Source organism: Oncorhynchus gorbuscha, linkage group LG23 (genome assembly GCF_021184085.1).
Source record: "Oncorhynchus gorbuscha isolate QuinsamMale2020 ecotype Even-year linkage group LG23, OgorEven_v1.0, whole genome shotgun sequence".
NCBI lineage: Eukaryota > Metazoa > Chordata > Actinopteri > Salmoniformes > Salmonidae > Oncorhynchus > Oncorhynchus gorbuscha.
This window is the reverse complement of record NC_060195.1, coordinates 55,287,634-55,310,086: the sequence shown is the minus strand read 5'-3', so window position 1 is coordinate 55,310,086 and position 22,453 is coordinate 55,287,634. Positions and strand designations below refer to the sequence as shown.

At 43.8% G+C, this 22,453-nt stretch overlaps 1 protein-coding gene across 2 annotated transcripts in view; it reads right to left on the bottom strand.

The window, feature by feature from the left end:
* LOC124011490 (neuroligin-4, X-linked-like) overlaps nucleotides 1-22,453 on the bottom strand; it is a 74,524-nt gene that overhangs the window by 8,013 nt on the left and 44,058 nt on the right. For both annotated transcript variants that reach the window (XM_046324920.1, XM_046324921.1), the window contains one exon: nucleotides 6,569-6,754. In XM_046324920.1, the coding sequence (XP_046180876.1) occupies nucleotides 6,569-6,754 (186 nt within the window). The remainder of the gene's footprint in view (nucleotides 1-6,568; nucleotides 6,755-22,453) is intronic.

Here is a 22,453-nt window from a genome sequence, read left to right as displayed (position 1 = left end):
AGTGGCATTGTTGCTGCTGCTGCGCCTTCTTCACAACGCTGTCTGTGTGGGCGGACCAATTCACTCAGTCCGTGATGTGTATGCCGAGGAACTTAAAACTTACTACCCTCTCCAATACTGTCCCGTCGATGTGGATAGGGGGGGTGCTCCCTCTGCTGTTTCCTGAAGTCCACAATCATCTCCTTTGTTTTGTTGACGTTGAGTGTGAGGTTATTTTCCTGACACCACACTCCGAGGGCCCTCACCTCCTCCCTGTAGGCCGTATCGTCATTATTGGTAATCAAGCCTACCACTGTAGTGTCGTCTGCAAACTTGATGATTGAGTTGGAGGCGTGCATGGCCACGCAGTCGTGGGTGAACAGGGAGTACAGGAGAGGGCTCAGAACGCACCCTTGTGGGGCCCCAGTGTTGAGGATCAGCGGGGTGGAGATGTTGTTACCTACCCTCACCACCTGGGGGCGGCCCGTCAGGAAGTCCAGTACCCAGTTGCACAGGGCGGGGTCGAGACCCAGGGTCTCGAGCTTGATGACGAGCTTGGAGGGTACTATGGTGTTGAATGCCGAGCTGTAGTCGATGAACAGCATTCTCACATAGGTATTCCTCTTGTCCAGGTGGGTTAGGGCAGTGTGCAGTGTGGTTGAGATTGCATCGTCTGTGGACCTATTTGGGCGGTAAGCAAATTGGAGTGGGTCTAGGGTGTCAGGTAGGGTGGAGGTGATATGGTCCTTGACTAGTCTCTCAAAGCACTTCATGATGACGGAAGTGAGTGCTACGGGGCGGTAGTCGTTTAGCTCAGTTACCTTAGCTTTCTTGGGAACAGGAACAATGGTGGCCCTCTTGAAGCATGTGGGAACAGCAGACTGGTATAGGGATTGATTGAATATGTCCGTAAACACACCGGCCAGCTGGTCTGCGCATGCTCTGAGGGCGCGGCTGGGGATGCCGTCTGGGCCTGCAGCCTTGCGAGGGTTAACACGTTTAAATGTCTTACTCACCTCGGCTGCAGTGAAGGAGAGACCGCATGTTTCCGTTGCAGGCCGTGTCAGTGGCACTGTATTGTCCTCAAAGCGGGCAAAAAGTTATTTAGTCTGCCTGGGAGCAAGACATCCTGGTCCGTGACTGGGCTGGATTTCATCTTGTAGTCCGTGATTGACTGTAGACCCTGCCACATGCCTCTTGTGTCTGAGCCATTGAATTGAGATTCCACTTTGTCTCTGTACTGACGCTTAGCTTGTTTAATAGCCTTACGGAGGGAATAGCTGCACTGTTTGTATTCAGTCATGTTGCCAGACACCTTGCCCTGATTAAAAGCAGTGGTTCGCGCTTTCAGTTTCACGCGAATGCTGCCATCAATCCACGGTTTCTGGTTAGGGAATGTTTTTATCGTTGCTATGGGAACGACATCTTCGACGCACGTTCTAATGAACTCGCACACCGAATCAGCGTATTCGTCAATATTCCCATCTGACGCAATACGAAACATGTCCCAGTCCACGTGATGGAAGCAGTCTTGGAGTGTGGAGTCAGCTTGGTCTGACCAGCGTTGGACAGACCTCAGCGTGGGAGCCTCTTGTTTTAATTTCTGCCTGTAGGCAGGGATCAGCAAAATGGAGTCGTGGTCAGCTTTTCCGAAAGGGGGGCGGGGCAGGGCCTTATATGCGTCACGGAAGTTAGAGTAACAATGATCCAAGGTTTTACCACCCCTGGTTGCGCAATCGATATGCTGATAAAATTTAGGGAGTCTTGTTTTCAGATTGGCTTTGTTAAAATCCCCAGCTACAATGAATGCAGCCTCCGGATAAATGTTTTCCAGTTTGCAAAGAGTTAAATAAAGTTCGTTCAGAGCCATCGATGTGTCTGCTTGGGGGGATATATACGGCTGTGATTATAATCGAAGAGAATTCTCTTGGAAGATAATGCGGTCTACTTTTGATTGTGAGGAATTCTAAATCAGGTGAACAGAAGGATTTGAGTTCCTGTATGTTTCCTTCATCACACCATGTCCCGTTAGTCATGAGGCATACGCCCCCGCCACTCTTCTTACCAGAGAGATGTTTGTTTCTGTCGGCGCGATGCGTGGAGAAACCCGTTGGCTGCACCGCCCTGGATAGCGTTTTCCCAGTAAGCCATGTCTCCGTAAAGCAAAGAACGTTGCAGTCTCTGATGTCCCTCTGGAATGCCACCCTTGCTCGGATTTCATCCACCTTGTTGTCGAGAGACTGGACATTGGCAAGAAGAATACTGGGAAGTGGTGCGCGATGTGCCCTTTTTCGGAGTCTGACCAGAACACCGCCGCGTTTCCCTCTTTTTCGGAGTCGTTTCCTTGGGTCGCTGCATGCGATCCATTCCGTTGTCCTGTTTGTAAGGCAGAACACAGGATCCGCGTCGCGGAAAACATATTCTTGGTCGTACTGATGGTGAGTTGACGCTGATCTTATATTCAGTAGTTCTTCTCGACTGTATGTAATGAAACCTAAGATGACCTGGGGTACTAATGTAAGAAATAACACGTAAAAAAACAAAAAACTGCATAGTTTCCTAGGAACGCGAAGCGAGGCGGCCATCTCAGTCGGCGCCAACCAGTGGAACAATCCATGATTGACTGTAGACCCTGCCACATACCTCTTGTGTCTGAGCCGTTGAATTGCAACTCTACTTTGTCTCTATACTGACGCTTAGCTTGTTTGATTGCCTTGTGGAGGGAATAGCTACACTGTTTGTATTCGGTCATGTTTCCGGTCACCTTGCCCTGGTTAAAAGCAGTGGTTTGCGATTTCAGTTTCGTGCGAATGCTGCCATCAATCCACGGTTCCTGGTTTGGGAATGTTTTAATAGTTGCTGTGGGTATGACATCGCTGATGCACTTTCTAATGAACTCGCTCACCAAATCAGCGTATTCATCAATGTTGTTGTTGGACGCAATGCGGAACATATCCCAATCCACGTGATTGAAGCATTCTTGAAGCGTGGAATCAGATTGGTCGGACCAGCATTGAACAGACCTAAGCAGCGGGGCTTCTTGTTTTAGTTTCTGTCTGTAGGCTGGAAGCAACAAAATGGAGCCGTGGTCAGCTTTTCCGAAAGGAGGGCGGGGGAGGGCCTTATATACGTTGCGGAAGTTAGAATAACAATGATCCAGGGTTTTACCAGTCCTGGTTGCACAATCGATATGCTGATAGATTTTAGGGAGTCTTGATTTCAGATTAGCCTTGCTAATCTCCCCAGCTACAATGAATGCAGCCTCAGGATATGTGGTTTCCAGTTCACATGGAGACAAATATAGTTCGTTCAGGGCCATCGATGTGTCTGCTTGGGGGGGAATATATACGGCTGTGATTATAATCAAAGAGAATTCCCTTGGTAGATAATGCGGTCGACATTTGATTGTGAGGAATTCTAAGTCAGGTGAACAGAAGGACTTGAGTTCCTGTATGTTGTTATGATCACACCACGTCTCGTTAATCATAAGGCATACCACCCCGCCCCTCTTCTTACCAGAAATATGCTTGTTTCTGTCGGCGCGATGCGTGAAGAAACCAGCTGGCTACACCGACCCCGATAGTGTCTCTCGAGTGAGCCATGTTTCCGTGAAGCAAAGAACGTTACAGTCTTTGATGTCTCTCTGGAATGCTACCCTTGCTCGGATTTCATCAACCTTGTTCTCAAGAGACTGGACGTTGGCGAGTAGTATGCTACGGAGTGAGTGCGCGATGTGCCCGTCTCCAGAGCCTGACCAGAAGACCGCTTCATTTGCCCCTTTTACGGCGACGTTGTTTAGGTTCGCCGGCTGGTCGTAATGATGGTGAGTTGACATTGCTCTTATATTCAGTAGTTCCTCCCGACTATGTAATGAAACCTAAGATTACCTGGGGTACCAATGTGAGAAATAACACGTAAAAAAAAACAAAATACTGCATAGTTTCCTAGGAACGCGAAGCGAGGCGGCCATCTCTGTCGGCACGGAAGTTATGGTCAGTCATAGATACACGTTTACTGCATATCCTCCGGTACTGACAAAATATGCAGCAAAAGGATGATTAAGGACATGGACAGGGACACCACATCTTGTCAACGCTGGTCATAATAAATGAATCAGACTGAAAATAAAAGACACATTAGTTTATTCTGAAATGAGGCCTCGGGCTAATTATTCATCCTGAATTATGTTGGAGCTGCATGTAGCTTCACGATCTGTCTACCACGGCCACTCTGCAAATAGGCCACAACGCACTAGGAACACTTCTTGTATGTTACATTTTTCCCCCAGTATTTTCTCAGTTCTATTTATATCCTTTTGATGGTGACTCAACAAGGACGACTTGAAAAGTATGTTTCCGAGCCGCAGAAGACGAAGTCTCCCTCAAGGCCTAGTTAGCAACAGAGGTTTATTTAGCCCCCCCCCATTTCCCCTGGTTAAAGAATATCAGTTAAAGCCTGACTCACCAGAAGTTAATTTAAATATGTTGCATCTGCCTCCTGTGTTTACCTCATTCTGCTTGCTGAGGCGTGCCGGTGGAGCCGTGAAACAGAAACATATCATGTCCGCCAAAGGGAGCAGCGATGAGGGGCTACGGCTCCCATACCACCTGGGTCTGGCTAAAGGGAGTGATGCAGGGACATAGCTGCCTGACTAACAACAGCCCTAGCAAATCCAATTCCATCACAACACCAAATGTTTGGCCTAGTGTGAGTGATGGAACCAGGCTGGCGGATGTTAAAGAAATAATCAACTCAAAACCTCTCTTGTCCCTTTTAGCCCAGTAGTGGTCTCTCCTTAAAGGAATCAATTGTTTCATTAGTCCACTTTTGATACAGTCCCAAAAACCTACTCATTCAAGGGTTTTTATTTTGACTATTTTCTACATTGTAGAATAACAGTGAAGATAATCACAATTGTGAAATAACACATATGGAATCATGTAGTAACCAAAAAAGTGTTAAACAAATCAAAGTATATTTTATATTTGAGAGTCTTCAATGTAGCCAGAACTATAACTAATTAAACTAATGTAAACCCTGTTTTACAATATCTGATTAATAATGTTAGTTCCTGGAGCCTCCCGGGTGGCACAGTGGTTAAGGTCGCTGTACTGCAGTGCCAGCTGTGCCACCAGACTCTGGGTTCGCGCCCAGGTGTTGTAGCGATGAGACAAGATAGTAGCTACTAGGCAATTGGATACCATGAAATTGGGGCAAAAATGGGGTACAATTCTAAAAAAAGTACAAATAAATAATAATAATAATAATAATGTTAGTTAATAATAATAATAATAATGTTAGTTCCTAAGAAAGAGGTTATGTAACATGGATAAGGGGTAATTGAAAATGATAACCATTGTGGAAGAATGGTGTGTGTGTGTCTAAAGTAAGCAAAGAGTATCATTAACCTATGTTTGAACCGACTCAGCTATAACTCTGTGGTGATCAAATAAGACAGCGAGAGCCCCTCCAGGTTTTCCTAAGCAGAGGATTTATGTTTTTTTAGCAGCAGTGGGCATGGAGAGAAATTAAAGTCCATTGACGAGTGCAAGACATGTCCATTTCCTGCCGTAACTTATAATGATTTATATTGACGGAAATAAAGCCTGAAGTTGCGAGATGTGCCGGGTTAAGATCCATCTGGGGCTTTGCCCTATGGAGACTGAGTAGGTAATGCTGTTTTCACAGTCATTTACTCAAATAGCTCCTGGTGAGATTCAGCTGCAGAGAAAGAGAGCGAGAAAGTACAGCTAGCTATTCAATTGTCTATCTCCGTTTGCGTCCCAAATGTCATCCTATTCCCTATATAGTGCACTACTTTTGACCACTATAGGGAATATGATACCATTTGGGACGGTGACTTTGTTTGCCTCTCTACAATGTGCTGTGCACTGGGCTGAGGAGAACAACAATGACACTTAATGACACTCACATTTCTAGGATACTATTTTCTAATGATCTTTTTTTTTAAACAGCGAGATGTAAACATACTGTAATGTTACGGTGGTGAGCCCTTCTAATATTCTTGATATCCACCGACCACTTTTCTCTGGCTGGTCGCACAAATATCTAGTGACTGAGGTAGGCAATATTGTACACTTGAGTGAACCTGTGAACACACTCTAGTTGTTATCTCTGCTATGTGGCCATCAAATGTGACGCCGCGTTCTCTGAACAGTCGGGGTGGTGCATTCTGACTGTTTAAATAACGCATAGGTTTGCGTCCCAAATGGAACTGTTTCCCCTATGTAATGCAGTATGTTTGATCAGGCGCCGTGTAGGGAATAGGGTGCCATTTGGGACAGCGAGAAAACAAAATCCCTCGGTAGATATCTATCACATAAAGCAATACATATAATAAAACATGTTGGCACGGGTATTTATTTAATTACCACATTTTAAAATGATTACTGAAGTTCATATGACCATATGACGTGAATTAATAATCATTCAGTCCAGCGTAGAAATCTCACAGCCGAGAATCATTCATTTTCTGATTCATAAGTCACTGACTTATATTAAAAAAAATAGTATATCATCTCAATGATTTCCAAGGAGGTAAGGGAATATTTTTGGGGACCATACATACCTTCTGAGTAGTGAGAGAGCGTGAGCAAGCTAACACACGACGCCCCTGCACCAGAGCCGAAGATTGTCACTCTTTTTGGATCTCCTTTGAAGGCCTGAATGTTCTCTTTGATCCACCTCAGGGCTTGGATCTGGTCCAGCAGTCCGTAGTTCCCCTTGGCTGCCTGGTCCCCTGTGCTTAGGAAGCCTGTGTGAACAACAAGAGACGGGAACAAACTCATTGATCACCTCCTTCTTGATCTCCCTCTAAAAAACAGCTTGTCATTGAAACAGAGGGGAGACAGAGGGACAATTCCTATTGGACAATATTCTGTACCTGGTGGTGATTTACAAATGTATCATAAAGCAAATGAAACAAATAAAGCATAAAGTGTAAATGCAATGACTTTGAATTTAAATGAATACATTATTGCACCCGCTAACACTTTTCATTGTAGATATTGTCGTCTTTGGGAACATGGGACAAGGAAACACAGTACAGTTAGAGTCACACACAAAGAACAGCACCTACATCGCTTGGGGGTGTCTCACTACATGCAGTAATAGCCCGTCTTAGACTATATTTATCACCACAACGAATGGAGGTAAATGTGACTGCATGTGAATACATTGAAGTTCCAACGATCAGTGAAATAATTGATGACCCCCCCCCCCGGGGATAAATGGCCTGCACAACACAACACAACACAACACAACACAACACAACACAACACAACACAACACAAAGGGAATTACCTGGCATTCTCAAGGAACCCTTCTTATGGAACCAATTGTTACTGTTCTATAAGAATTTAAGCACTCAGCGAGTCAGCAACACCCGTGTGCTTCTAGTCTTATTATCCAGTCAAATAGCAAAACTCTTCAGTAAGTCACAGTGGTTCCTAATGACCTGGGAATCATCCCTTGCTGTTTAGATCAAGAGAATAATGTAGGATAATGTAGGATTGTACTCCCTCAGTCATTCAACCTGAGCTGGCAGGAGTGATTCTAACCGAACCACCATTATACTGTGAGTAGTGGAAGAGAAGATAGAGAGACAGACAGAGCGAGGCAAAGCTCCTTTTCATAGTCAACATTCACTTGGTTTGGCTTTGACTATACAGTCGAATGTGCAGATAGAGAGACAGACAGAGAGTTCCCTTTTCATAGTCTGAATTCAACCACACGGCTTTGACTCGGATTTGACTCTATACAGCCGAGTGTCAGGCCAGACAGACAAGCTTGTTGATATGCTTGTCGAAATCAGAAACTTGTTGACAAATTAGCTGATTAGTCTAAACCCATTAGGTGGTGGGCCTTTAGAGTCTGCGAGAGACGGCCACCGGGGTGTCTGGTCCTCGCAAACGCCAGGCCTTGGATGTCTTAGCCGAGTCCCTGGCACAGACAGCCCCCAGGCAGTGTCCCAAATGGTCCCCTATTCCCTACATAGTGCACTACTTGGACCAGAGCACTGGTAATGTAGGGAATAGGGTTCCCTTTGGGACTCAGGCTCAGCTCTCGGCCTCCATCCCAGGGGGGAGAGCCTAGACAGAGCAGTCTACAGGCTACAGGACAAATCGGATGAAAGGATGGAGAGAAGGAGGAAAAGGAGGAGAAGGGAGAAGAGGAAAGATGTCCTGTGGCCCTGTGATAGGGAGCAGATCCAGTTGGTCATGGTCTGGCTGTGAGGTGGAGGGGATAGAGGGATGGAGGGATGAGGTAGGGTGGAAGGGATGGAGGAGAGGTGGAGGGGCTGGATGAGGGGTGGAGGGGATAGAGAGATGGAGGGGCGAGTAGAAGGGATGGAGGTGGGGGTAGAGTGATGGAGGAGGGGATAGGGGGATACAGGGAGAGGACAGACGGGTGGTGGAGGGGAAAGCAGCAGAGGGTGTTGTGGGATTACAAGGCCCCTGGCAGGACTCACACTCCTGGGTGTATGACTTCCAGGCCTCAGCTTGGTCCTCTCTCCCCCCTACTCCCTCTCTCTATGTCTCTCTCTCTCTCCTCAGTCTCCACTCACCACCCCTGTCTGAGAAGAGGAGCCGGGGAGAAGGTGAGCAGAGAGGATAGCCCACCAGTAACTCCTCAGGGTGTGTGAAAAGATTACTGAAAGCTTCCATTTCAAGAAGTTGCTTTGGATATTACTGAGGAGAACATTGCATTAAGATGTATTTGCGGACATGAGCTTTGAAGCTATTTTCTACTATTTGAACTGATATTGATAACTGCTATAACTGATATTACAAAGCTTGTAAAAACACTCTATGCTAGTATATTTAACATCAATATCAATGTTTTGCATGGAAGAGCCTATCTTCATCTGTATCAAAAGAAGTGCAACGCAATGCCCGATTAAATTCACTGTCACAGACAACACAGCTTAAACCTCCATAAAAATGTAGCTAATCAAACATGCACTAAAATATTCCTTGAGCAATAATATATTAGTCTTGATCTTACTCTGCCTGGGAATGCATCTGAGTAAAATGTTATTTGCAGGGTTGTCCTCACAATGTGCAGAATGTTCATATTGTAACAACAATATCACAATATCACAGGGTCTTTCCAATGCATTTTTCACATCTCTGGCTTCAGGCATCCGCACGCATCCCAGACATTTTGTGACGTTTTTGTTAGTTTTGAACTTTTTTTCCGGCTGTTCGGGCACACAACATTTTATCACGAGGGCCAGCCGAAGTTTGGGAACCGAAGTCTCAAATCAAATCAAATTTTATCGGGTCACATACACAGATGTTAATACACAGATGTTAATGCGAGTGTAGCGAAATGCTTGTGCTTCTAGTTCCGACTAAGCAGTAATATCTAACAAGTAATCTAACAAATTCACAACAACTACCTAATACACACAAATGTAAAGGGATGAATAAGAATATGTACATATAAATATATGGATGAGTGATGGCATGTGGCATAGGCAAGATACAGTAGATGGTGTAGAATACAGTATATGCATATGAGATGAGTAATGTAGGATATGTAAACATTACTAAAGTGGCGTTATTTAATTAAAGTGACTTGTGATACCTCTATTAAGTCTGTTTATTTAAGTGGCCAGAGATTTGAGTCTGTATGTTGGCAACATCCTCTCTATGTTAGTGGTGGCTGTATAACAGTCTGATGGCCTTGAGATTGAAGCTATTTTTCAGTCTCCCGGTCCCAGCTTTGATGCACCTGTACTGACCTCACCTTCTGGATGATAGCGGGGTGAACAGGCAGTGGCTCGGGTGGTTGTTGTCCTTGATGTTCTTTTTAGCCTTCCTGTGACATCGGGTGGTGTAGGTGTCTTGGAGGGCAGGTAGTTTGCCCCCGGTGATGCGTTGTGCAGACCTCACTACCCTCTGGAGAGCCTTACGGTTGTGGGCAGAGCAGTTACCGTACCGGGCGGTGATACAGCCCGACAGGATGCTCTCGATTGTGCATCTGTAAAAGCGTGTGAGTGTTTTAGATGACAAGCCAAATTTCTTCAGTCTCCTGAGGTTGAAGAAGCACTGTTGTGCGTTCTTCACCACACTGTCTGTGTGGTTGGACCATTTCAGTTTGTCCGTGAAGGGGAAGCCGAGGAACTTAAAACTTTCCATCTTCTCCACTAATGTCCCGTCGATGTGGATGGAGTCCATGATCATTCTTTAAGAAAGTGTATACTGGCGGTGTCTCAAAATGGCCAAACAGTACTATTGACATTTATTTATTTTTTTACAAGCGAAGGTCTTTTAAAAGAGTATGCGAGCACACTAGTTTGGTTCGCCTAGCCGACTTCGGCTAGCTGCCAGCCGAACTGAAGCATGCCGACTCCTTTAGAGGGAGATTGCACCATCAAACGAATCTCTCTCTCTCTCGCTCTTTCTCTCAGCCAGCCTTGTACTAATGCTGATGCTGCGGCAGGGCAAGGAGCTGCAAGCTTAATGGAAGTCGGACAGCCATCATTCAGCCTCACCACAGTACAGCTCGGACAAATCTGGGTTTGAATGGCAGCAGTGACATAAGAGGTCTGCTTGGCCACACTGTCATTTTATGCCACTTTGAAAGGCAAGTAAAGGGCTCCATCCATGTTACCAAGCATGTAGCGGCAGGTAGCCTAATGGTTAAGAGTGTTGGGCAGGTAAAGATCGCTGGTTCGAATCCCCGAGCCAACTAGTTGAGAAATCTGTCGATATGCCCTTGAGCAAGGCACTTTACCCTAGTTGCGCTGGATAAGAGCCACTGGTAAAATGTGACCAAGCAAATGTCTCTTTGAGACAATAAAGCATTCATTCTCCCCTGCATGATACTGGGTGACACATGCATTGCCTAAGGAGTTTTTTTGGGGGGAGGGGTATTTATTCCAGAATGCATTTCCTGTGCTTTGTGTAAACATAGAATTATTGTGAGTATGTAGGTGAGTGAAGCATTAAAATGAAGTATAAGCTACAATCTTCATGCAGTTGTTTTTCTTTGATACTGTGTGTGCCAAAGGCATACAGGACTATGACAAATGCATGTACTCTCATTGAAATGTCAAGATACTATAGTCACACACACATCCTTTCCATGTTCAGGCCATTTGGTGCTGCTGTCTATTGGATATGTTTAGACACCAGTGGAAGCTGCTGAGGGGGGAACGGCTTGTAATAATGGCTGGAACGGAGCGAATGGAGTGGCATCAAACCATGTGTTTTATGTATTTGATATCATTCCACTCATTCCGCTCCAGCCAGTCCTCTCCAATTAAGATGCCACCAACCTGCCGTGTTAGACACTTTACCTAAATGGTATTGATCCTGTGGAGCTATGCTGTGCATGGACAGGACGATTGCACCGATTACACACCATGGGTCTGCATATTTTCCATGTACTGTGCTAGCCTATTGGCCAGATGCAATGTAGGCTAAGAGCACACTGAGTGTACAGAACATTAAAAACCATGCCTTAGTCTGACCAGGTGAATCCAGGTGAAAGTTAGGATTGCTCATTGATGCCACTTGTTAAATCCACTTCAATCATGGTAGATGTAGATGAACGGAAAGAGACAGGTTAAAGAAGGATTTGTAAGCCTTGAGACAATTGAGACATCGATTGTGTACGGTGCCTTGCAAAAGTATTCATACCCCTTGGCATTTTTCCTATTTTGTTCAATTACAACCTGTAATATAAATGGATTTTTATTTGGATTTCATGTAATGGACAGACACAAAATAGTCCAAATTGGTGAAGTGAAATGAAAAAAAAATGACTTGTATCAAAGAATTCACAAAAAACAACAACAGAATAGTGGTGTGTGTGTGTATTCACCCCTTTGCTATGAAGCCCCTAAATATAATCTGGTGCATCCAAATACATTCAGATGTCACATAATTAGTTCAATAAAGTCCACCTGTATGCAATCTAACTGTCACATGATCTGTAACATAATCTCAGTATATATACACCTGCTCTGAAAGGCCCCAGAGTCTGCAACACCACTAAGCAAGGGACACTACCAAGCAAGCGGCACCATGAAGACCAAGGAGCTCTCCAAACAGGTCAGGGACAAAGTTGTGGAGAAGTACAGATCGGGTTTGGGTTATAAAAAAATATCTGACATTTTTAACATCCCACAGAGCACCATTAAATCCATTATTAAATAATGGAAAGAATATGGCACCACTGCAAACATGCCAAGAGAGGGCCACCCACCAAAACTCACAGACCAGGCAAGGAGGGCATTAATCAGAGAGGCAACAAAGAGACCAAAGATAACCATGAAGGAGCTACAAAGCTCCACAGCAGAGATTGGAGTATCTGTCCATTAACCTGCCAAAAGAGGGCCACTTTAAGCTGTATACTCCACAGAGCTGGGCTTTACAGAAGTGTCCAGAAAAAAGCCATTGCTTAAAGAAAAAAATAAGCAAACACATTTGGTGTTTGCCAAAAGGCATGTGGGAGACTCCCCAAACACATGGAAGAAGGTACTCTGGTCAGATAAGACTAAAATGTAGCTTTTTAGTCATCAAGGAAAAAGCTATGTCTGGCGCAAGTCAAACACCTCTCATCAACCTGAGGACACCATCCCCACAGTGACGCATGGTGGTCAGCATCATGGGAACTGGGAAATAGGTCAGAATTGAAGGAATGATGGATGGCGCTAAATACAGGGGAATTCTTGAGGGAAACCTGTGTCAGTCTTCCAGAGATTTGCAACTGGGACGGAGGTTCACCTTCCAGCAGGACAACGACCCTAAGCATACTGCCAAAACAACACTTGGGTGGTTTAAGGGGAATACACCAGCGAAACCCATCCAACTTGAAGGAGCTGGAGCAGTTTTCGCCTTGAAGAATGGGCAAAAATCCCAGTGGCTACATGTGCCAAGCATATTGAGCCATACCTCAAGAGACTTGCAGCTGTAATTGCCGCAAAAGGTGGCTCTACAAAGTATTAGTCATGCACACTCAGCTTTCCAGTTTTTTTGGTCTTATTTCTTGTTTGTTTCACAATAAATAAATAAAATGCATCTTCAAGGTGGTAGGCATGTTGTGTAAATTAAATGATTACAAACCTCCCAAAAAAATCTATTTTAATTCCTGGTTGTAAGGCAACAAAATAGGAAAAATGCCAAGGGGGTGAATACTTTCACAAGCCACTGTATGTGTGCCATTCAGAGGGTGAATGGACAAGAACAAAGATGTAACTGTAACGCTGCTGGGCTTTTCACGCTCAACATTTTCCTGTGTGTATCAAGAATGGTCCCCCACCCAAAGGACATTCAGCCAACTTTACACAACTGTGGGAAGCATTGGCGTCAACACGGGCCAGCATCCCTGTGGAACGCTTTCAACACCTTGCAGAGTCTATGCCCCGATGATTTGAGGCTGTTCTGAGGGGAAAAGGGGGTGCAACTCAATATTAGGAAGGTGTTCTTAATGTTTTGTACACTCAATGTATAGTATACCGCTGGATCACGTCTGTAAATGCATGGAAGTCAATGCACTGAGAATATGAAGTTGCTATATTTCTGGAGCAATATATTTCGATTTGACTCTAAACATTACAGTGTTTTTTCAAGCCTTTTGCCAAGCCTTCAGCTGGTGCTCATAGCCTGTATCTACACCTTGATCTGACCAGTTAATAGCACTGGCCTTTCCTATTGTACGCCTCTCTTATTAACAGAGAGAGACAAGTCTTTTCATTTTCACAAGCCTTGTCTTTCACCAAGACAAAAAAAAACTAGTTGGTATTGAATTGACAAGCCTGACTTTCTTTGTATCAACCGAACACATGGGAGCAAGGAAGAAAAAGCTCTGACCGGCGTCTAACCATCTATCCAGACATTCATTGTGGCGGAAATAGTGTCTAATTGTGCTCTCTGTCCAGAGAATAATCCACCCCATGGCTCCCAGATGAAGTGGTAATTATCAAAGGGAGAGATGTGACGGGGAATGTTTGGAATTAGCTGTTCAAGGAGGTCAGTTCACAGCTATAGCTAGCTCAGTGAAAGCCAGTGATTGGCTAGCATCCCAAATGGCACCCTATTCCCTTTATCCCATAGGGCTCTGGTGAAAAGTAGTAGGGAATATAGGGAATAGGGTGCCATTAGGGACACAGAGAGGTGAATATCTACAAACCAACCTCTGTCTGTATGTCTGTCAAAAATGAATCCTTCTGGCGAGTCCCAGGGAATTGGGAACTCTCACAACATTGCCATCACTGGCCAGTCTGTCATATCAACCCTCATTACGCAAATGTATGTATAGTGGTTTAGAATCCTTTGTAGATGTACATCTGCAAGCCACCAAATAACCCCATCACAATGAAAGACATTGCATCCAGCGTACGCTATATTTGTCTATCTTGTCAAGTGGCTATGTTGAAGTAGAGCCTGTATCTGTTTGTTTAATATAGCAATGGAATAATGTGTGTGAAAATGTGCAAAATGGGAACGTAATAGATAATCCATAAACGGAAACAGGCGTTGTCCTTCTATCTATCTTGTTCAGTTTGAATCTATAATCATGGTAGAGAATTAGAGTACACCAGAGGCAGGTGGGCTGGTCGTATTTACCCATAATCCCCAGTGATTGACAGACAGCGACCCGGGGAAGCAAAACATAGCAGCTGTCAAAGTGCATTCACTGATGCTGGTAAATTTGGCCATATTAGTGTTGGCGGATTTAAAATAACAGCAGAGCGATTATTCACACTCCAAATGGCATTATAATTATGAGTGAAAAAGGCAAATGTGGACATTTTCCTCCCAGTTCTTTTTTCTCTTCTCCTCCCCGGCCGTCATCGTTTACACATTCAGTAGGCTGTGCCCTAATGTGGTTGCTGCTGTTGCTGCGCATTTGTGTGTGTGTGTGTGTTCAGTTTGCGCAGGCAGGCAGGCCAGGGGCTAAACAGAATAATTTGGATTAAAGCCGCCATATTAGAGGTTTGTGATGAGGGGAAAAAGTACAGGTCACTCTGGGTTGTCAAAGCAGGAGCTAAGTAAACAATTCATAATAGTAACAATTTTTTATTTTTTATTTTACCTTTATTTAACCAGGCAAGTCAGTTAAGAACATATTCTTATTTTCAATGACAGCCTGAGAAGAGTGGGTTAACTGCCTGTTCAAGGGCAGAACGATAGATTTGTACCTTGTCAGTTCAGGGGTTTGAACTCGCAACCTTCCGGTTACTAGTCCAACGCTCTAACCACCTGTCATCGTGTTCTGCTTTGATGGAAAGTTGGGATTGATGACTGATTCATTAACCTGGAAAACTCTGTTCCAAGGAGTTATATTATTATTGTGACATGTAGATTACATTATTTCCTGGAAGCAATTTGATGTTGCTGAACAATGCATACCTGAAATGGGTTTTTGAAGACACATCTTTCAATGAGAGCTGACTTCTCTCACAGTATGAAGCCAAATGTCTCACTGGTCAAAACAGCAGCATTTCTGTTACCTTCATGAAAATATATGGATTTGGCAACATTAGGTTCAAGAGGAAATTAACATCTTGATTGGCTTTTTGACAGATGTAATAATATTCATTCATTTGTGCATTTTAATGAATAACATTCATTCAAATAATGTGACAATAACTGTTGCAGTACTATCTCTCTCTCTCTCTCTCTCTCTCTCTCTCTCTCTCTCTCTCTCTCACATAGTGTATTCAAGGTTTAAAAAGGTGTCTAAAATGTTTCATTTCCACTTTAAAATGTAAGACTTTATTTGCCCTAATGAAAAATGTGTCGAACCCTACAAAAATTGTCCGTGAATTACAATAAACATAATAATTAACATTTCCTGTTGCTGCAGGAATATATTGCTGCTGTAGCAAACTGGCTCAAATTAAGATCCTACGTATGTACCATTAGAACAGCTCATTTCAAATACCTTAGAATGTGCATGAAATCTGAGCACTTTTCCTTCCGCTAAAAATCAATTAAGTTCCGTAATACAGAGAGAGAGAGAGAGAGAGAGAGAGAGAGAGAGAGAGAGAGAGAGAGAGAGTTTCACGGTTTCTCCCAACCGTGAAGAGTGCAATTGGTTACATCCACGGAGTTAGGGTACAACCCCTGCGATCCACCAGCGTATGTTCATTAAATTGTGCAGAGGTAATTAGAATCTATTGGACACCAGACCAGAGACATTTGCACTGCTTGCAGAGGTCAGAACTGCACAAACATTCCCCAGGCCGCACAGCCTAATTTATGTATGCCTACTGTGAACGTATAAAAGAATAACCAAAGACAAATCAATATAAGAAAAATAACGGTATACTAAATTCCACCCCTGACAATTTGACACGTCTGTCTGTTTACAAGTTATGACTTCTCAAGTGTTTCGCTTCTCTAGAAATAGCCATGTAAATCAAGTATTGACGACCCCGCTTCTCCATGCCTGAGTCAATGCCACTTCCTACTTATTTATTGTCATGGCACCTATGACACATCCATTACCCCTTGATTCTTGTGGAATCATCAGTCTCAGAACAGAACTCCACGTGACTGATGATATTCTGCCAAGAGACCGAGAACATGAAGAATGTTGTATCTCTGACAAACCTCCATACTTCCAAACACGAATGGCCTCCTTCATCCACCCACTTGTCTGACTGACTCTACCCTGCTTCGCAAGCCCTGGCCCTCTAACATGCTAGCCCTGTTCCTTTTCCATAACATCGGGGGTATGATGCGAGCCGGTTAGTCATATAGACAGAATTACCCTTTGGACCTTCCACAAGGACACAGAGATGATGGTGATGATTTGGACGGTGTCATGCATATCTGTGCTGTGAGTTTTGCATGAGTAATGGACCCAAAGTCGAATAAAATGATCATCCCTATCTAGCTGTTAAAAATCCCTCGGTAAAAAGAAAAACCCAAGCAGATCTCAATACTTAAGTGTCTTTTTTTAATATCATATACATAGATGGTGGTAGATAATTAATAGTTAATGACATGCAGGACAAATGTAAAGGGTTTACAAAATAAATCTCCATTTGCATCCGTTTAGTTTAGTTTATTGTGCTTGTCCTTGTGACACGGTAAAGAGAGGCTATCAACCATTCTGGCCAGGTGATGCGCTGCATCAACACACTCTGTGACTGAACACAGCTACTCCACATGCTCAGTACCTGTTGTCTGAGGCTATAACTACAGACGGCATGTACTGTATGACAAAACAGTATTGTAGTATGACATGTACATACTACCTCAGTAGGACCGACCAACCAGTGCTCCCGCACATTGGCTAACCGGGCTATCTGCATTATCTGCTACTGTATATAGCCTGTCTTTTTACTGTTGTTGTATTTCTTTACCTACCTATTGTTCACCTAATACATTTTTTGCACTATTGGTTAGAGCCTGTAAGTAAGCATTTCACCTGTTGAGTCCGGCGCACGTGAAAAATAAACTTTGATTTGAGAGAGAGAGAGAGAGAGAGAGAGAGAGAGAGAGAGAGAGAGAGAGAGAGAGAGAGAGAGAAAGAGAGAGAGAGAGATGCTGTGTATATATATATATATATATATATATATATATATATATATATATGATGACAGACTCTGTGGAGTGACAGGTCGTCCAGGAAGGGGACAGCTGTGTGACAGTGATGGAGGAGGAGGGATACAGAGCAGCTCAAGCACACACACACTCTGTCACACGTCCCAGATGTCACACACCCAAATACACATACAAACACACTCACAGCTGTCCCAGTCACTCCTCCCTTCAGCTTCACCATTTCATGCACACACACAATGTCTATGTCACTCTTCCTTCACTTTATTTGAGTGTCACCACACACACACACACACACACACACACACACACACACACACACACACACACACACACACACACACACACACACACACACACACACACACACACACACACACACACACACACACACACACACACACACACACACACACACACACACACACACACACACACACACAGGGGAAACATCACTGCTCAGTGCGGATCTGGGTCATGGAGCATTAAATCCCCTTCCTCCACACACACACCACAACCACAGCCACAGCCCATCACCTCAATGCACACCATCTGTCCTCCAAAGCTGGGCTACAAAATCCATTAGGGCCTCATGCAGCGTTCACGACATTTCGGAAACTTGGACATTGTAGAAAGAAAGATGATACCATGTTTCCCACTTAAGAAGTATCAGAATCAACCAATAGGAAGCTCTATGCAAATTACCTACTTTAATTTGAACTCGGAAGTCCAGGGTCTCCAACATGACGTGAATGCGGCATCACAGACAGGTCTCTCTCCCTCTGCAAGAACAGAACTCATGAACCAGCCATCTGATAGACACCCTGGGCTCTCTGGTAGCCATGCTACGGCCAGAACTACTCTGAACGACCTGTTAGACGCAGTGGTGCAGTGGTTCCTGGAGAAGTGGGTATACTCTCATTTGGAAATAAATCCCACATATTGGTCTTTCACAGACAGGCCAACAACACAAGCTGTACTTTGCAAGTAGGCTAATAGTAGGCCTACTATTGAAACATAAATGAGTCTGTCAGAAATTCCCAGGTTTCTGAGTAGAAAGTCACACTTTCTAATAGAAAAACAACACAAATTGATGTTCTAAGTACACAACAATGCTTAAACCGCATCAGGGGACCACTTTTGAGGTCTTGGAAAAATCTAAGAAATTGACTTATTTCTTTGTAGTTACTCTTTAATTCAACTACCAAGACATCTAGCGCTGTTGTTTGGTTAGTGGTGTTTCTGTAGCATACATAAAATGGAGTTTGCAAAACAAATGGCCACTGGATTGGTGCAAATAATCATGATATCATTCTGCCATGTCTGACCTTGCTTCAAAGTAGCCTTTAGAATAATTATTGTTCAAGCTGCCAAAGGCATTATCCTAGTCACATTAGCAACCCATGATAGTTGCATCTTTAGATCTCCCCTATTTTTAAATTTCCATCGCTGTCCATGAAAATGCTCGCATGTGCAGTGTACATTTTAGAATGGTGTTTTCCCACAAATTGCATTTTGGAACATTCGCGCATGTGCCATTTCTACAACTAAAACTACCCTGACCCTTCTGTTAGCCATGCTACAGCTAACACTACCCTGATCCTTCTGTTAGCCATGCTACAGCTAAAACTACCCTGACCCTTATGTTAGCCATGCTACAGCTACAACTACCCTGACCCTTCTGTTAGCCATGCTACAGCTAAAACTACCCTGACCCTTCTGTTAGCCATGCTACAGCTAAAACTACCCTGACCCTTCTGTTAGCCATGCTACAGCTAAAACTACCCTGAACCCTCTGTTAGCCATGCTACAGCTAAAACTACCCTGACCCTTCTGTTAGCCATGCTACAGCTAAAACTACCCTGACCCTTCTGTTAGCCATGCTACAGCTAAAACTACACTGAACCCTCTGTTAGCCATGCTACAGCTAAAACTACCAGAACCCTTCTGTTGGCCATGCTACAGCTAAAACTACCCTGACCCTTCTGTTAGCCATGCTACAGTTAAAACTACCCTGACCATTCTGTTAGCCATGGTACAGCTAAAACTACCCTGACCCCTCTGTTAGCCATGCTACAGCTAAAACTATTCCTGACCCTTCTGTTAGCCATGCTACACCTAAAACTACCCTGACCCTTCTGTTAGCCATGGTACAGCTAAAACTACCCTGACGCCTCTGTTAGCCATGCTACAATATGCAAGGCCAAAATAGTCCACTTTCCCAGTTATAGGTACAATTAGCAATCTTTATAGCGGTACAATAGTCATTTCAATTATGTATATGATATACACCCACTGGCTTTTGAAGAAAACAGATTAAAGGGCATCATAAGGATAATCCACACCTCTGTCAGCCATGCTATTGCTTTCCGTTTTTAACTGGAGTCCTAAATAAATCAATATCTACATAGTGGAAACCATCACACTCTCCCAGGCTTGTACATAGGACCTTTCTTAGTTGGTTTAGGCTAAACCATTTAATCCAGAAATACAAAAACACAGTAAATTCATACTCAAAAAGCATTGCAAAAAGCTAACTTAAATGTACAACTTGCGTAATGTTTTTTCTCCCCCAGCATAATAAGGAGAACCAGCACAGCCTCATTATCTTGGAGCTCAAGCTCAACCGCATTTGGGAGTTCAGTGTCTCTGTCACCTTCAAAGCAAACAGGTTTGCAAGCCAGCCAGCAGAGTAAGATAGTTAATGGTTTAGCGGCACATAAACACGTCGGAGGAGGAACTCCTACGGATTGTCACCCCGGCACAGCTCAAAGAGAGATAAGGGACTCCAAATGTCCTTCCTTTGGAATTGATAAATGGAGTATATGGGGTACAGCAGTTATACATCTATTTGTTCCAGTCAGGACGAGGGGAGCGAGTTTTTAGAAAACATGAAACAGCAGTAAGCACTATATTGTCTATACAGACAAGACTATAAGACGACACAGTATTGTCTGCAACCAAATTATGCATTTGCTGTACATAAAATGCTGTTTGACAATAGTGTACTGCCAGTTAGCTGTGACTGGTCCATCCATCCAAACCCTTAACACAGAAATGCATCTGTTTTTCCTCAACCAGGCATTGGCCCAAGTACTGTAGATGCGAGGCCCCAAGCAGCATGATGCCAGATAATGGGTTATAGCACCATTATAGCACCTTCAGAGTGGTTCTCCAAGACCCACACTGAGCATGATTTACCCCAGATAGTTTAAACAATAAAAAACATCAAGCAACTGTCTGCAGAACATAAAGAAATACGACCAAACTGTTTATCTAAAATGGGAATCGTTGGGGTTAAAGGACCCCAAAGTGACACTGATCGAAGTGTGCACATGTCATTGGTTGTTGCAGTATTTTTTTAATTGGCTTGCCTGGCAGTACATAGGGTGCAACTCCACATTTCCTCTCCACCTATGTTTAGTCAACAGAAGTAGGTGCCTGGGATCGAGGCAGAGAACACATTACACAGGGAATCGATACTAAGCAAATACATAACCATGTCAAGAAGTGGATAATCCTTTTTGTCTACAAGAGACACAGCTCTTACAGTGACTCAATCCAACAACAACACTGTCTGATGGCTGTCTGCATCCCAAATGGCACCCTACTCCCTACGAAGAGCATTACTTTTGACCAGAGCCCTATTGAACCTAGTAATAAGTAGTGCACTAGGGACTAGGGTGCCATTTGGAATGGAACGAGCGCTGTGTGTAAATGAGGCGAAGAGGAGGCTTCCAAAAACCCTCTCTAGAAAATCAATGTGCCACAGTGCTCTAATTGAGTGATAAAAAAAGCCTGTCATACAGTAATTGCATAGATGGTTATTTGTTTATTTTGTTGTTTGTCCTTGGTTTCCCCTTACGACATGTTAAAAAAATAATTGCCCATCCATAATCAAACTGTAATTTGCCAGAAAAAACACCCTGTCTTCTCTTGCTGTTAGTTATAAACTCTTTCAAAGATAATTCATATAAATCCAAATAACTTCACAGATCTTCATTGTAAAGGGTTTAAACACTGTTTCCCATGCTTGTTCAATGAACAATTAATGAACAATTAACCTGTGGAGCGGTTGTGAAGACACTAACAGCTTAAAGACCGTAGGCAATTAAGGTCACCGTTATGAAAACTTAGGACACTAAAGAGGCCTTTCTACTGACTCTGATGCCTAAATGCCTAAGACAGCGCTACAGGGAGACAGGACGGACAGCTGATCATCGCAGTGGCTGACCGCATGTAACAACACCTGCACAGGATCGGTACATCCGAACATCACACCTGCGGGACAGGTACAGGATGGCAACAACAACTGCCCAGTTACACCAGGAACGCACAATCCCTCCATCAGTGCTCAGACTGTCCGTAATAGGCTGAGAGAGGCTGGACTGAGGGCTTGTAGGCCTGTTGTAAGGCAGGTCCTCACCAGACATCACCGGCAACAACGTCGCCTATGGGCACAAACCCACCATCGCTGGACCAGACAGGACTGGCAAAAGGAGATGCACTGCAGTACTTAATGCAGCTGGTGGCCACACTAGCTACTGACTGTTACTTTTGATTTTGACCCCCCATTTGTTCAGGGACAAATTATACAATTTCTGTTAGTCACATGTCTGTGGAACTTGTTCAGTTCATGTCTCAGTTGTTGTATCTTGCTATGTTCATACAAATATTTACACATGCTAAGTTTGCTGAAAATAAATGCAGTTGACAGTGAGAGGATGTTTATTTTTTTGCTGAGTTTATGTTTTCATGGTGACATTGTCATGGTGAAGCATAGATCATTTTCTTGGAACACCTCATTCTCTCCTCCACACAACCTTTGCAACTGTTGCTTTTGACAGCCTTTTCTTTGTATATGACAACTGACGAATGCTAGGCTAACTTGTCGCTGTCTGTGAATAAGAACATGTTATTAC